Below are 16,627 nucleotides of genomic sequence, written 5' to 3'. Positions count from 1 at the left end.
ACGTGTTTCTGAATCAGAGTCAAATATCTTACGGTCGACTTGTAATTTAAAAAAGCAAATGAAACACCAGGTCATATTAACAAAAAAGTAAGTCTTACAACGACTTGAGTTTCCTTTTTCACTGCGGCATTCGAAGTTGCTTCTATCCACCCAGACGTTTTCGAATTTGTTTTGTCAACAAAGCTGATTTCTTAAACTGCACTGACGGGGGGGGGGCATATGGCCTCTCGGGAGGTGAAGCATTTCAACTTGATTACCTCAATAGGTGCTAGCGCTATTTCAGTCAATTTTGGGAATAAGAGTAAACACAGTAGATGCTACCCTGTGGTAGGGTTGTAAGAATAATACCACCGTAGGTCCTGCGTGTCGTAAAATGCGACGAAATGGACAGCTGCTGCCTTGCAGTCTTACTTTTTTAGTGAAAGGCTAGGCTCGCCGCCAATAACTGTGGAAACTGCTGCCTTGCAGTCTTACTTTTTAGTCAAAGGCGAGGCCCAACGCCAATAATTGTGGTTGATGACAGCATAGGCATGCGTTCATAAAAAAACCCTTTGCCAAATAATAAACCATGCCTGATGTTGTAAGGAAAGGCACATCAGGCAACCAACCCCTTAGTGTAGGGATAACGGTGGGAAAGAAGAAGAGTAAATACAGCAGACGATTTCTCCTAGTACTCAAGTCCATTAGAACTATACTGAAATATCGCCTTATGTTTTTGAAGCAGATGGTTTATGTACACTATTACACAGGGCCTGTTGGAAAACTTGGGGCCATGAGGATGTTTTAAAATGAGCTACTTCACCAGTTCGACGACTGAATCACTTTAGATAGCAATATTTGCATTGTGCCCTCCAGTTTATAAATGGTAAATGTTTGCAAAACAGTTTCCAGTTGAAAAGAAGCATTTTTCTGTCAACGCCCTCTCAGCGTTTACGCCTCTCTCTCTCTCTCTCTCTCTCTCTCTCTCTCTCTCTCTCTCTCTCTCTCTCTTCTTCTCTTCTTCTTCTTCTTCTTCTTCTTCTTCTTCTTTTTCTTCTTCTTCTTTTTTTTCTTCTTCTCCTTCTTCTTCTTCTTCTTACCCACTGTTATACCTACACTAAGGGGTCGGTTGCCTGATGCTCATAATTCTAAATATATACTAAGATAAGTATACTTAGTTAAGAGACGCATTTTTCTTTTAAGATACTGTCAATTCACACATTGTAAAACGATACCCACTGTAACTTTGAATTGGAATAAAGGAAATATTATTATAAGAATTATCATCTCTTTATGTCTGCCTGTCTGTCTCTTTAATTTTAAACATACATTATGATAAGAATACGTCAAAGATTCAGCTTTTTTCTTTTAATATATTGTAAATTCATTGAGTATAAAACAAAACCCACTGTAACTTGGAAGTGACATGAAGGAATTATAATTATTATTTCCATCTCTCTCTCTCTCTCTCTCTCTCTCTCTCTCTCTCTCTCTCTCTCTCTCTCTCTCTCTCTCTCTTAATCATACTCCTAATAACCTAATTTTTAGTATGAATTTTACACTTGCTATCCGTAGCTCACGAAGAGAATTTGCAATATATCTAAGGATTTCTAGATTATTTGTGTAATAGAATACAGTAAAACAACACTTTCATTTTAACTTACTTTGTTGCTGAAAACCCCGACAATATTTCTAGAAAAATATGGAGAAGGAACTGATCCGTGTCGAATCTTAACATTGAAGGTCCTGTAGAAGAAGTATGCATGACTAAAAAATAGTTATTCTATAATATATTCGTTCATATTTGTTTCTGGGAAGCGGGACGTTAAATAAAAAAAACCCTGTAGATATAAATAGAATAAAAGGCGGGGAAAGTAAAAACGATCATATACAGCGAAAAGAGTGTAAAGGGAGAAAGAAAAATACATATTTGGAAAGGGATTTCCACAACTTAGGGCAGCTCCTCAGTTTGTAAGTACTTCACACCATAACATACACATTATATAGATACCCCAATCTAAAAGTTGTGAATAAGCTTTCTAGCACAATATCGATGGAATGTTTTTTTTTTTTTGTCACACGTTACAGGAATAAATCTGCAATAAAAACACCATCATTGTGTACGCAGTAATCACCATGTTTGCACCATAAGTTTCAAAAACAACTTGTTCGGTTGGCCTTAAAGTCTCTAGGTTGCCCAAGAACCTTTAATATACAAGCCACTATTACTTAGCTTTTCCACCTTCTCTCTCTTCTTTTTCCATAGGTTTTTACTACGGGTCAATTTCCAAATTGGAAATAAATGAATAAATACTGAGTCTCGGGAAGAGGATAATTTTCTTCCTTTATTTCCCGCCTGGACGCTGGGACATTTTGGTAGCAAACCCCTGCAGAGGATTGTGAGCATGATGAGAAGTTAAAGAGGCCACTGAGTCTATTAAAACGATATATATATATATATATATATATATATATATATATATATATATATATATATATATATATATATATATATACACACACAAATACAAAGTAATCAACGCACAGTCATAAGTGGAACAGAAATAAATTTCTGAATCACATCAGAATTGAACCCAGGTCTTTCAATTGAAATATATGTATATATATATATATATATATATATATATATATATATATATATATATATATATATATATATATATATATATATATATATGCACGAATCTTTGTCACATCACCGTGATTCGTATACATACATCAAGCTACAAATGTCCTTTAATATCCAATTCGCTCTACCTCGGGATCAATATATTTTCATATATGTTAACCGAAGGGGAATTTTTTAGCTGATAATGATTTCGTCCTCTCTTGGGTTCGAACCACTTGTTGGCCGAATCGATAACATCACTGAAGTCCTGATTTCTCCTCAGTCCGCTGGGCGCTGGTTCGAACCCACGAGACGACGAAATTATTATCAACTTAAAAATTAAAAAACCCCTTCTTGGTTAACATATCTAAAAATATATTAATTCCGAGGTAGAGCGGATTGGATATTAAAGGACATTTGTAGCTCGATGTATTTATATATATGTATAGATATATACAAATGGTGACAGTGACAATGAAAGTGTCTCTCTCTCTTTCTCTCTCTCTTTCTCTCTCTATGTATATATATATATATATATATATATATATATATATTATATTATATATATATCTAGATATATATCTATGTATATGTATATATATAGATATATATAGATATATATATATATATATTATATATATATATATATATATATATATAGATATATATATATATATATATATATATATATATATATATATATATATATATATATATATATATATATATATATATATAGAGATATATATATATCTAATAATATAAATATATATATATAGCTATTAGTATATAGATCTTATAGAATATATATATATAGATATATTATATATATAGATAGTATACGATAATATATGATATATATATATATATAGAGTATAATATATGATATATGTATAAAAAAATATTGATATATCGTATATATATTATATATACCATTATATTATATATATATGTATCTATATTATATATTATGTATCTATATATAGTATATTTATATATATATATATTTATATAATACATATATAATATATATATATATATATATATATATATATATATATATATATTATATTATATTATATTATATATATTTTGCGAACGCGCCAACAACTTGAAGCAACGTGTCGCGAAATCAAAACATATGTATATATGTATATGTGTATAATTGAATCACGAAAGTTTGGAACGTGATAAGTGCACAAAGATATAAGCTACAAAGGAAAGTGAAACACGAGTAGCTGCAAGATCTTCCGACTCAAAGTCCTTTACTTAGCAGACTGACTCATGTTGCAACTACACCAGTGTTTCACTTTCCTTCATGGCTTATACTTTTATTTATAAGTATAAGTGTGTAATCTTTATTAGGTCTTCAATCCTTCCATGTGCATTGAGTAAATGCGTTCTGGCTTAATTTAATCAGGAAATTTCAGAGGGATGTCTCTTACATATTTGACTCACTTACCATTAGAGCCTCTTAATAAAGAAGAGAGTCCTTCCTATTTAAAGAATCCTTTCATGATGAACTGATTGATTTAGGCAAATCGCCGTCACAACAGCTATGGTCACTGACGTCGTTTTTTGTGATGAGAAAATTATAAAATTATGCAAATCATAGTGGTGATGCAAAATCATTTTAGCGTTTGTGTCAGAAAAAGTGGCGCGATCTTCATTTGAATAACTTAAAAGTGCTAAAAATAATGATTGTCTATTGTTGCAGATTGCTGACATTACACAGCAGTGGTCGAATATTTTCTGTAGATTGACTGATATTTACATTTCTGTAAACTACTCATACCACCAAACTTTCTTCACAGCTGTTCTAACTGTCATCACTTCTATTTCTGGAGTCACTCCGTTATATTTTCCTTTCTTTCAACTCCAGTGAGTCTGGCAGAATAAACATAAATGCACCCTCCGGGAAATTAAAATAGCCACGTCGTATTACACGGATACGGGAAAGGCCTAAACATATTTTGATTCATTATATTTCCACGCACAACAACCTGAAGCAACGTGTCACGAAATCAAAACATCTATTTTTTTCCTTAACCTTGGAATTCACGGATGCATTGAACACCAATAGAAATATCCAATTTCCTTCCCTTGCGGCTAAGCTTAGATCTCATTGGCTGCCGTAGGCCATGTCTGGTTGAACTGGAAATATTCCAAACGAACTATCGTCGCTATATTTGCAGCCCTTTCTCATTCTAAGACGCACACTGACGGCGACGTCGAAGGAGGTCGTCTTCTTCAGGAGAGGGGAGTCAACTAGATCGCCTGGGAAGGTAAGAACTGAGCTCAGTGCTTTTGCTTTACCAGTCGTATATTCTGTCCGTGTCTCATTTAGCTGATACGTGGAACTAAAGAATTTATGACAATAGTTTATGTATTTTAACTCATTTTCATAATTCCGGGTTTTCTTATTAACATATTTACCTTTATTCACTTGTGCTTGCTGATCTAAATCGACTTCAGATTTCAAGACCTCAAAAAGTCCAATCAACTTTCCAACTGGGTCTCATTTTTAGTTTCCTTGAGGATCCGGCTGTTTTCCATCTTTCACAATTATTTGTCGCTAAAGAGACTTACTTTGTTATTTTTAAGTAGATGGGGTTTTTCAAGTTATGGCAAATCAGCATTTCGTTGTCTAGCATTATCATATTTTGTCTGTAACGCAGTTTATTTCTCTGATATTTACACTAAGTAAGCGTTAAGCTCGGCAAATAAAAGAAAATTGAATGATTTAAAAAAATTGAATCACACACACAGACACACACACACCTCATATATTTGTAAATATACATATTATATATATATATATATATATATATATATATAATATATATATATATATATATATATATGTATATATATAATGTACGTGTGTGTGGGCGTGTATGTGTGCCCCTACCCACATGCATTCAACATTTTGCTTTTCCCGGAATAGATAGTGACCTTTTATCAGACTAACCAATAATTACTGCCGTATTTACCATTTGGCTGATGAATCAAGGAGAAACGTGCTTTTCAAAAATGCTTCCACAAATGTTATCTGTTTCATAGACTTCAGAGGAAGCTCATCAGCAACACGTCGATCCTTGCACATTCACTGCTGCTTTCATATCTTACTTTCATGTCCGGTGTTTCTTAGAATTGATGCCCCGCCTTTTCCTCTAACACTTTCTAGAACATTCTTATTCATATTTTCACCCACACTGACTTTTTCACCATACTCTTGAACCTCCAGATTTCTCACTCTTTAACTCTTTGTCAACATACATCATTTATTTGCTTTACTTACACTTCAATTGACAATCCTCTATACTCCAATATCTTTGGCATTACCTGTTACCTTTCCTATTTAACCTATTATGTTTTTCACTTTTTTCATCCCCTTATTCCAAGTTACACTGACCACAAATTACCACTAACCTCATGACCTCACATTCACCATCAGTTTCTCAGTTTACTCATATTTCCAAAATGATTCATTTCTTTACATTTTCACTTTACCATCCACAGTCAACAATGCTTTATAAAAAAATATAAAAAATAAATAAAAATAAAACAGGCACTCCACAGTCTCTCCGTGGCCCTTTTTCTTATCCCATAGCTTTGCATCAACACCCGTTGCTCTTACTCGAGTGGTTGGTGTTTGCAAAAGTTAGTGTAGAGAAGCTGCTGACTTGCTAACAAGTTTCTAAGCGTTTATAAGAAGAGAATGTCTTCCCGAATAAGGTTATGACTGTCAATGGAAGCCAGGAAGATGGAGATAAATATTGGCGTAGATGAGGGAAGAAGGGAAGTGGGTGATTCAAGCATATACAGGTGTCCAATAAGTAACCGGGCACTTACTTGTACATAGTAAAATTTAATTTAATATCACATTTCTCTCTCTCTCTCTCTCTCTTTCTCTCTCTCTCTCTCTTTCTCTCTCTCTCTCTCTCTCTCTCTCTCTTTTATTTTTAGAAAAAGTTTAATTACTCATTGTGCTATTCTTAGATAAATGCTACTCACCATTCTGGATATAAACATTGCCCAGTAACTTATGGGACATCCTTAAATGTGATATTAAATTAATTTTTACTATGTACAAGTAAGTGCCCGGTTACTTATGGGAGACCCTGTATTTCAGAGTAAATGTAAAAGATGACGAAAAAGCTGGCGGAGAGGTATAAAAGAGAACAGGTGAAAAAAGGAAGGCAGAAGGACCTCTGCGAAAGGTCCGAAATAAAAAAAAATAAGAACACTGACTTTTTCTAGTTGTCACTGACTCGGCTAAATCTGTTATCGAGAATTTCTTAACTTTGATTTCTGATAATGATTTCATTCATTACTATGGCTATCTTTACTAAGGATAATTAGTACAGAATGTTGATGGTGGGGTTGTCTTATATAAAACGAAAAATCTGAACTGAGAACATGGCCTTTTCCATTATTTAGACAACTATAATTATTTTAGGAAGAGTATTCAACTTTATTTTTTAGTTTTACAGGTCCATACTAAATCATGAGATTTCAGTAGTTTATTTTACTAGGTAGAACTTTACTAGAAGTGATTCCAACGGGAATTTCCAATCATATCTTTCTCATATCATTTCCATCATCATTACCATCATTGCCATAAAAGTCCTTTTCATCGTGGCTTATTTTCAGGATCCCCTCTGAGGAACAGGATGGAGCGAGTCACTCTGCTTCTGGTGCTGGTAGGATTCCTGAGTCCTTGGGGAAGCCTCAAGGTGCAAGGACAGCCTAGTAAGTCCTGATCCTTTTTTGCTTTCTCGTTAATGGTGAGGCTCATCCAGTGAGATTTACTGGAGACTAATAATAATAATAATAATAATACTAATAATAATAATAATAATAATAATAATAATAATACTTTCCTTTCTATTTCTCGTTAATGTCAAGACTGATTCAGTGAGGCATATAATAATAATAATAATAATAATGATAATAATAATAATAATATAATATATAATAATAATAATAATAATGATAATAAATATTTTTCTGTCTCTTTCCCATTGATGTTAAGGCTGATTCAGTACGTTTTACTTGATACTGGTAATAATAATAATAATACCATAAATAATAATAATAATCAATAATAATAATAATCAATAATAATAATAATAATAACTGTAACAAGCAACGAGAACCCACAAAAGTCCCGGGACGTTATTTTTGGATTGTTTTGAGATTTGCTTCGCACTGAACTGGAGAATTGCGAAATTCCACGGAATGGCATTACATTTTTCACTAAGAGTAACGTTCGTACATACCTACACTTAGATTATTATTATTATTATTATTATTATGATTATTATTATTATTATTATTATTATTATTATTATTATTATTATTATTACTTGGGAAAAACTCTCTATCGCGAGAGTATATATAATGTTCTAAGGGGTCCACAATAATAAAAAATTTTGCGAGTCCGTTTATAATTTTTAAAACTCTTTACAATAAGGTTTCGAACCCCTCCCTGGGTTTATCTTCTGTCTAAAGAAAAAAAAATCATTTTTTTTGTGCTAAAGATGAACCCAGGGAAGGGTTCGGAAACTTTTGTAAAGAGTTTTAAAAATTATACACGGACTCGCAACACTGTTTATTATTGTGGACCCCTTAGAACAAACTTTTTATTATTATTATTAGGGAAAAACTCTCTATCACGAGAGTATATATAATGTTCTCAAGGGTCCACAATAATACAAAGTGTAAAAAGTCCGTGTATAATTTTGAAGACTTTACAGAAAGCTTTGGAACCCTTCCCTGGGTTCATCCTCAGTCCAAATGAACAATAAGTTACAACAAGTACAGAGGTAAATTTAAAAAACAAGAGTCGGCTACCAGTCCAGGTAACCGCTGCCCCGGGGGAGTCTGATAACGGTGCCCAATCTACGCCCTTGGATGAAGGACTTCATGTAATGTTTTGCGAACAGAAACCTGTCGACGAAGATCCCAACAGAAATTTGCAGCCAGAAGGATTGATAGGGGAGAGGGTATCACCTAGTTGTTGTTAACTACCCTTTTTCTTTATCACCTCGCCCATTAACAAGCTAACGACCGTTGCCAACGATCTTCAACGACTCTTGTTTTTTAAATTTACCTTCTGTACTTGTTGTAACTTATTGTTCATTTGGACTGAAGATGAACCCAGGGAAGGGTTCGAAAGCTTTCTGTAAAGTCTTCAAAATTATACACGGACTTTTTACACTTTGTATTATTGTGGACCCTTTAGAAAATTATTATTATTATTATTATTATTATTATTATTATTATTATTATTATTATATTATTATACCTTGGAAAATTCGTTGAAAAGAATAGCACTCTTGAAAGCATATCATATCAAGCATCTCCTCCCTAATTCAACATCCATTTTCAGGAGAAAGTATCAGAATATTAATCATTATAATTAAGATAATAGTATTGTCGAAAAGAATGACACTCCGTATGCCGTTTAACTTATACTTTGCCTTCTCGACTTGGCGTTTAAGTTTCTTTGTTTCAGCAGGTAAATTAGAAAGCAGCTGTCCGAAGGTCATTTATTATTCCAGCGCTTCACAGTAGGAGGAGATCCTTGATATGATATGCTTTTAAGTAGATGGTAGGCTAAATTATTCCTTGAAAGTATTTCTAACTTTGTCTTTTACAAATAGAATAATTTTTATAAATTTCATGGTGTAATATTAATAGTCAAAATGGAAAAACTTAATTTATTAATTGCATTTTTATCAAATATTTTACTTTTAATTAGACTTAATTCTAAATAACGAGAAAAAATACTAGCACATGCAATTTTACTTCAATATTTTAGTGATATACTTTACTGAGATGAACTTGGTCAAGTTACTGCCTTCGAAGTCATTCCAAAATCTTGTTTTGCTGGCGTTGATCTAATCGATAACCTCTTGTTTTCAGAATTCTCTTTGCTTACGGACGGCTTTGACTTCGACCGCATTTTAGGAGAGATGAAGAATTCTTTCAAGTTTCCGACTGCGCTTGGAAGCGATACTTTTCCGCTAGATTTCGCAGATTCCTTTCCAAAACTACCTGAATTTAACTTTCCTCCATTATTTCAAAGTAGTCCGTCATTAACGAAGCCTCCTGGAAGCCCCTGGACATTTATCCCACCACAAGGAGGAGTTTCATCAACCCATGCTGCTTTAGTGGGACCAGGCTCAATATCTGGGTCTAGTGGGCCAGGAGGAAGCTTCGTTACTGGAACTGGGAACTGGTATGCCGTCCCTGGTGGTAAACCTGGTTCTTCAGGGGCGTTTTTCCCACCCCAGGGAGGGGTTTCATCATCCCAATCTGTTTTGATGGGACCAGGCTCAATTTCTGGGTCCAGTGGTCCAGGAGGAAGCTTCGTTACTGGAACTGGGAACTGGTATGCCGTCCCTGGTGGTAAACCTGGTTCTTCAGTGGCGTTTTTCCCACCCCAGGGAGGCGTTTCATCATCTCAATCTGTTTTAGTGGGACCAGGATCAATCTCTGGATCCAGTGGGCCAGGGGGAAGCTTCGTTACTGGAACTGGAAACTGGCATGCTGTCCCTGGTGGTAAACCTGGTTCTTCAGTGGCGTTTTTCCCACCCCAGGGAGGGGTTTCATCATCCCAATCTGTTTTGATGGGACCAGGCTCAATTTCTGGGTCCAGTGGTCCAGGAGGAAGCTTCGTTACTGGAACTGGTGACTGGAGTGCCGTCCCTGGTGGTAAACCCGGTACTTCAGTGTTTTTCGCACCCCAGGGAGGGGTTTCTTCAACGCATGCAGTTTTAGTGGGACCAGGCTCAATTTCTGGATCCAGCGGTCCAGGAGGAAGCTTCGTTACTGGAACTGGGAACTGGAGTGCTGTCCCTGGTAGTAAACCTAGTTCTTCAGTAGCGTTTTTCCCTCCCCAGGCAGGGGTTTCATCATCCCAATCTGTTTTGATGGGACCAGGCTCAATTTCTGGGTCCAGTGGTCCAGGAGGAAGCATTGTTACTGGAACTGGGAACTGGAGTGCCGTCCCTGGTGGTAAACCTGGTACTTCAGTGGCGTTTTTCCCACCCCAGGGAGGGGTTTCTTCAACTCATGCAGTTTTAGTGGGACCAGGCTCAATTTCTGGATCCAGCGGTCCAGGAGGAAGCTTCGTTAATGGAACTGGAAACTGGACGGCCTACCCTTCAAAGCCTGGCTCCACAGGCGTTAAAAATGTGACCACAACACCTGGTCCAGATTCAATAAAGTCATTGAAAATGGTCCCCGATATCGCACTTGTTCCCACTGTGGGCATTGTCCCCAAATCTGATGATGTCTTCGAGCCTCCTTCTTATCCTATGGATTATCAACAGATGCCGTCACTAGAAGCTCTGTACTATCATTATTTCCTGAATTACCTTTACAATCCCTGGATGCACTACAATCCTTACTATGGAGTTTATGGAATGTGACTGAACGTACCGTTCAGTTATTTACATGCCTAGAAGGAAAATTTACAACTTTATTATAAAACCAATGCTAAATCCAAAACTTAAGGTAAATGACGTCACTGTAGGATCCCGCAGTTACTATTACATATAAAAAATTGTACTTCCTTTATTCTGTCAAAGATTTGATTGCATATGAAGAGTGTATTGACTTTGTCATAAGAGAACGAAAATCAAATGATGATTAGATGTGATTTTTGTATCGATTAGAGAATGAGATTAATTTTTTTTTAATTAAATATGAAGACAAGCATCTCCTCGCATTTTTATTCATATTCCTTCAGCAGATCTTACTCTTATCTTAGTCGCAGAAATGGAGCACAATTCGCGAAATAACTCAGGGAAGACGCAACGATTTTCATTTTTCAGGCCAACATGAAAAATATTTAGGCAAGGGCAAAGAATTCCTTTTTGTTTATAGATGTTTAAAATATGCAAACTTTCAGGACTGAAGTGCCAGAAGAGTAGTTGCAATGTACAAATCTGTAATCTTTCCTGGGAATGGATGAACCAGCGATTAGGTTTTGACAACTAGGAGGCCAAGGCAGCTAAACACAGAAGCAATCTAAGCTTGCAAATTCCCTAAACGACATTGATAAAATACAGTTTAGGTCAAAGAACTCGTGTATCTGTAGTGATACAAGACACTTGCAAATTGCACAAGCACAGATGAGAGGTACATTAGAGGCCATAGCATGATAGAGGTAGGGAGGATAAAGGGCACTGGAATTTCTCAGATATGAAGTAAATGAGAAAACAAGTAATTCATAAAGTCAATTATAAGATTGCATAAAAACAGCGAAGATCTGGATTTGGCGAAGCTACTAAGAATTGTCATTAAAAAACGCCCGGAAAGTTTCCAGAATATTAAATTAATTTGAATACGATCAAGGCTTTTTCATCGAAGTTGAGAAGCGTAAGCATTTTTAAAAGATTCCAAATATGCAAGACTGGCAGTAGAAATAAAGTATAACAGAGTTGAGCTATGTTCAGCAAAGCAACGCTACTCTCTGCATGTCATGATGAGAACTTGCCTTGGTAATCCAATGGAAATTCTTATGCAAACATAGTTGGTGGTATGGAAAGGGAATGTTTGGGGAAATGGACAAAGTAGAAAGAAGTACTAGATATGAGAAAGTGGCGAGCCTTAAAGAGAAAAATGATAAGACACTAGCAATTGAAGTATGAGAGACAAAGCGAACAAGAGAAAACTGTATGAGCATTCATGAGAAAACATGAATATGCACTGGTTGCTAACCTGTGTTTCATTATGTTATCAACAGGAGGGATAAGAGTTTTATTAGCCTCATACATCAGTAGAGGCGTAAATGAACTTCCCATAGCAGTGTCGACTGGAGTTTTCCGTAGAGAAAAAAGTATATCTTAGTTTAACCAGACCGCTGAGCTGATCAACATCTCTCCTGGGGCTAGGCCGAAGTATTGGATATTTTTACGTGGCTAGGAACCAATTGGTTACTTAGCAACGAAATCCGAACATTATACCGAGAAATGAATTTCTTATCACCAGAAATAAATTCCTCACGTTCCGCACGAGCGACCTCGGCCTTCCAAATCGATAGGCGAGTACGCAACCCACTCGTCCAATGAGGAAATTCCCAATGCAGAAACTTTAGCATATAGCTAAGGTAGTTAAAGTACGAAACATAGACAAGAGAATATGGAAACGATAGAAAATATGTAAGAGGTAGATAATACCCACTACTCAGCAGATATCAGGTCAGAACCCTAAAATCCGAAGTGGCAAAAGACGCAGTCTACATTGTCTAGAGTCCCTGGTACGTCTACTGCACGAGCTCGTTTTCATACTATTGATAGGAACCATTCTTGGCTGGACTATCTCATAAAACGAATGCAAATTAAGATATTGGCTAGAAAAGCTGGTACTCTATAATTTCTTTCTTTGAGACGCATGATGCAAATTCATAATTAATATCAAATAAGCCTCTCTTAAGGTTGAGTTTTATTTTCCTTACCATCCATCACCTGAAGGACCATTACAGTGAAGATGTCATTCTTCTCAGCTGCTGTGGTCAATGTAACGACAACCTTGACTGATGCTCTGATGGGAACAACCTGGAATTTATTGAGTAAGTTAAAATTTGCCTCTGGATTGCTTGTACAAACAAAATCAAGTATTCTTAGTGGTACTTACCATAGTATATTGTTCAAAGTAATCGAGGTTGGAATGAGACTCAGGAGATAAGTGATGTATTCAGATGAATAAGCAAATGTGCAATGATAATTTCATATAGGTAAAAATAATTTATATTACTGAGAAGTAAAAATGGACGTCTAAACTTCAATATATTCGCAAAATTTCCTTATGCAAAGGGATCTCAGAACAATGTTGGAGAAACGATAACTGAATAAGTGAATACTCAAATATATTTTCCAAGCAAAATCGAAGACGAAATAAAGTTCTAGTTTGAAATGAATTCCAAGATCTTCAGGTTATCACTTTTAAACAGATCTTCAAATATTTACACGACTGTACATAACTCGAGTCTTACTTATGCCGTTGATTATGTATGGGCCTTTCAACCTTTGGAAATTGTTACAAAAACCTTACTTCTGAGGAAAACTGAATTTTTTTTAACATCTCATGGCCTTGAGTGTAGCTAATCTGAAAGAAGCTTACGTGACTGTCAGGAGATTTTCGTATTTTTGGTCAATTTGATCTAGTAATTCAGGGCTTTGGTGGGGCAAATATTTATAGTCGCGGGGGTTTTGTGTTTCTGCAACAGTGAACCTGTTATGAACTCTGCATAAAACGGTTGCGAAATCGAATGCTGTTTAGTCTTCTTCTCTCTCAAACAAAACGTTGTTTAAGGTAATTAATGAACAACTTGCATTTTAACAGCTCTTTGAAAGGCTTTCGTTTTCACTCAGTATCACAAATGATTTTGGCGCTCAATGGAACAACTGGGAATATACAAACTAGATGAAAAAAAAAGCAGCGGTGAAAAGAACGCTTCAATAAGAAATTACAACAACAGACGCAACGACGAATAAAAGAAAACGATTAAATTTGGCAGAAGGTTTGCGCCGATTTCATCAAAATCATTTAATTTAAGGATATTTGCAGCTTATGTCACGTCATCCACAACAGTAAGCCATTCAGAGTGAAATGCATTCTGGGAATAAAAGGTTTTCAGGTGCTAAGATTCATAGAATTTTCACCGAAAATAAATGATGAGAGAGAGAGAGAGAGAGAGAGAGAGAGAGAGAGAATATATATACAGATATATATTATATATATCTATCTACGTTCAGCTATCTATCTATATCTATATATTATATAAGTAGATGATATATAATATATATATATATATAGATATATATATTATATATACATATATATATATATATATATATATTATATAGATATATATATAGTATATATACATGCTACTATCTATCTATCTATCATCTATCTATCTATATATATATATATATATATATATATATATATATATATATACATGCTATATACCTATCTATCTATCTATCTATCTATCTATCTATCTATATATATATATATATATATATATATATTTATATGATATATATATATATATAATATTGTACTACTACAGACAAGGGTAAACGTTCTTGACACTGGATTAGTACTACTGACGGACAAGGATAACAGTACTTGACACTGGATTAGTACTACTGACGGGCAAGGGTAATCGTACTTGATACTGGATTAGTACTACTACGGACAGGGGTAACCATACTTGACACTAGATTAATACTGCTACAGACAAGGGTAACCGTACTTGATAGTGGATTAGTACACAGGTTGAATAGTCAGTGAACGAGAACTGTCTTGGTATCAACAACATACGTGATGTAATAGACCTATATACAGGGTGGGCCAAAGGTAGCCTCACAGTTAAAACAGAATAAAAAATAATTTATGAAACGCATAAAATTTTTCAGACATGAATAAGTGGCATATATAAGAATGAGTAACATGAAAAGGATAAAAATAAGTAGCATGTATTAATGGCAAAGTATTAATTTTCTATTGAAAAGTACTTTGAATGCGAAACAGTTCATGAAGTAACTGTGAGGCTACTTTTGGACCACCCTGTATATTCAGATTCCGTCAGTAGTACTAAGCCAGTGTCAAGTACGGTTACCCTTGTCCGTAGTAATAGTAATTCAGTATCAAGTACGGTTACCCTTGTCCGTAGTAGTACTAATCCAGTGTCGAGTACGGTTACCCTTGTCCGTAGCAGTACTAATTCAGTATCAAGTACGGTTACCCTTGTCCGTAGTAGTACTAATACAGTGCCATGTATGGTTACCCTTGTCCGTCAGTAGTACTAATCCAGTGTCAAGTACGGTTACCCTTGTCCATAGTATTAATAATACAGTGTCAAGTATGGTTACCCTTGTCCGTAGTAGTACTAATACAGTGTCAAGTATGGTTACCCTTGTCCGTCAGTAGTACTAATCCAGTGTCAAGTACGGTTACCCTTGTCCATAGTATTAATAATACAGTGTCAAGTATGGTTACCCTTGTCCGTAGTAGTACTAATACAGTGTCAAGTATGGTTACCCTTGTCCGTAGCGGTACTAATACAGTGTCAATTGTGGTTACCCTTCTCCGTAGTAGTACTAATACAGTGTCAGGTATGGTTACACTTGACTGTAGTAGTACTAATACAGTGTCAAGTATGGTTATCCTTGTCCTTAGTAGTACTAATATAGTGTCAAGTACGGTTACCCTTGTCCGTAGTAGTACTAATACAGTGTCAAGTATGGTTACCCTTGTCCGTAGTAGTGTTAATCCAGTGTCAAGTACGGGTACCCTTGTTCATAGTAGTACTAATCCAGTGTCAAGTATGGTTACCTTTGTCTGTAGTAGTACTAATCCAGTGTCAAGTATGGTTACCCTTGCCGGTAATAGTACTAATCGAGTGTCAAGTACGGTTACCCTTGTCCGTAGTAGTACTAATCCAGTGTCAAGTACGGTTACCTTTGTCCGTTGTAGTAATAATCCAGTGTCAAGTACAGTTACCCTTGTCTGTAGTATTACTAATCCAGTGTCAAGTACGGTATACCCTTGTCCGTAGTAGTACTAATCCAGTGTCAAGTACGGTTACTTTTGTCCGTAGTAGTACTAATCCAGTGTCAAGTAAGGTTACTTTTGTCCGTTGTAGTACTAATCCAGTGTCAAGTAAAGTTACCCTTGTCTGTAGTAGTACTAATCCAGTGTCAAGTACGGTTACCCTTGTCCGTAGCAGTACTAATACAGTGTCAAGTACAGTTACCCTTGTCCATAGTAGTACAAATTCAGTATCAAGTACGGTTACCCTTGTTCGTAGTAGTACTAATCCAGTGACAAGTACGGTTACCTTTGTCTGTAGTAGTACTAATCCAGTGTCAAGTACAGTTACCCTTGCCAGTAGTAGTACTAATCGAGTGTCAAGTACGGTACCCTTGTCCGTAGTAGTACTAATTAAGTATCAAGTACGATTACACTTGTTCATAGTAGTACTAATCC

The 16,627-nt window shown here is 35.5% G+C and overlaps 1 protein-coding gene across 1 annotated transcript; it reads left to right on the top strand.

Annotated features, from left to right (window-relative positions):
- Positions 1-4,756: 4,756 nt before the first annotated feature.
- Positions 4,757-11,202, top strand: LOC135196319 (collagen alpha-2(I) chain-like). Its single transcript, XM_064223065.1, has 3 exons — positions 4,757-4,893; positions 7,265-7,363; positions 9,542-11,202. Exons 2-3 carry the CDS (start codon positions 7,285-7,287, stop codon positions 11,050-11,052), a joined length of 1,590 nt encoding a protein of 529 aa, XP_064079135.1. The 5' UTR covers positions 4,757-4,893; positions 7,265-7,284; the 3' UTR covers positions 11,053-11,202.
- Positions 11,203-16,627: the final 5,425 nt, after the last annotated feature.

Source organism: Macrobrachium nipponense, chromosome 17 (assembly GCF_015104395.2).
Source record: "Macrobrachium nipponense isolate FS-2020 chromosome 17, ASM1510439v2, whole genome shotgun sequence".
NCBI classification, from domain to species: Eukaryota; Metazoa; Arthropoda; class Malacostraca; order Decapoda; family Palaemonidae; genus Macrobrachium; species Macrobrachium nipponense.
Note: the sequence above shows the minus strand (reverse complement) of the source record. Positions and strands in the feature narration are given on the sequence as shown.

What these genes read in the sequence shown, in the direction of transcription:
- LOC135196319 (XM_064223065.1), top strand. Translation starts at nt 7,285, where the DNA reads ATGGAGCGAGTCACTCTGCTTCTGGTGCTGGTAGGATTCCTGAGTCCT. An exon ending in CAAGGTGCAAGGACAGCCTA is followed by an intron (nt 7,364 to 9,541) that starts GTAAGTCCTGAT and finishes TCTTGTTTTCAG; the next exon opens with AATTCTCTTTGCTTACGGAC.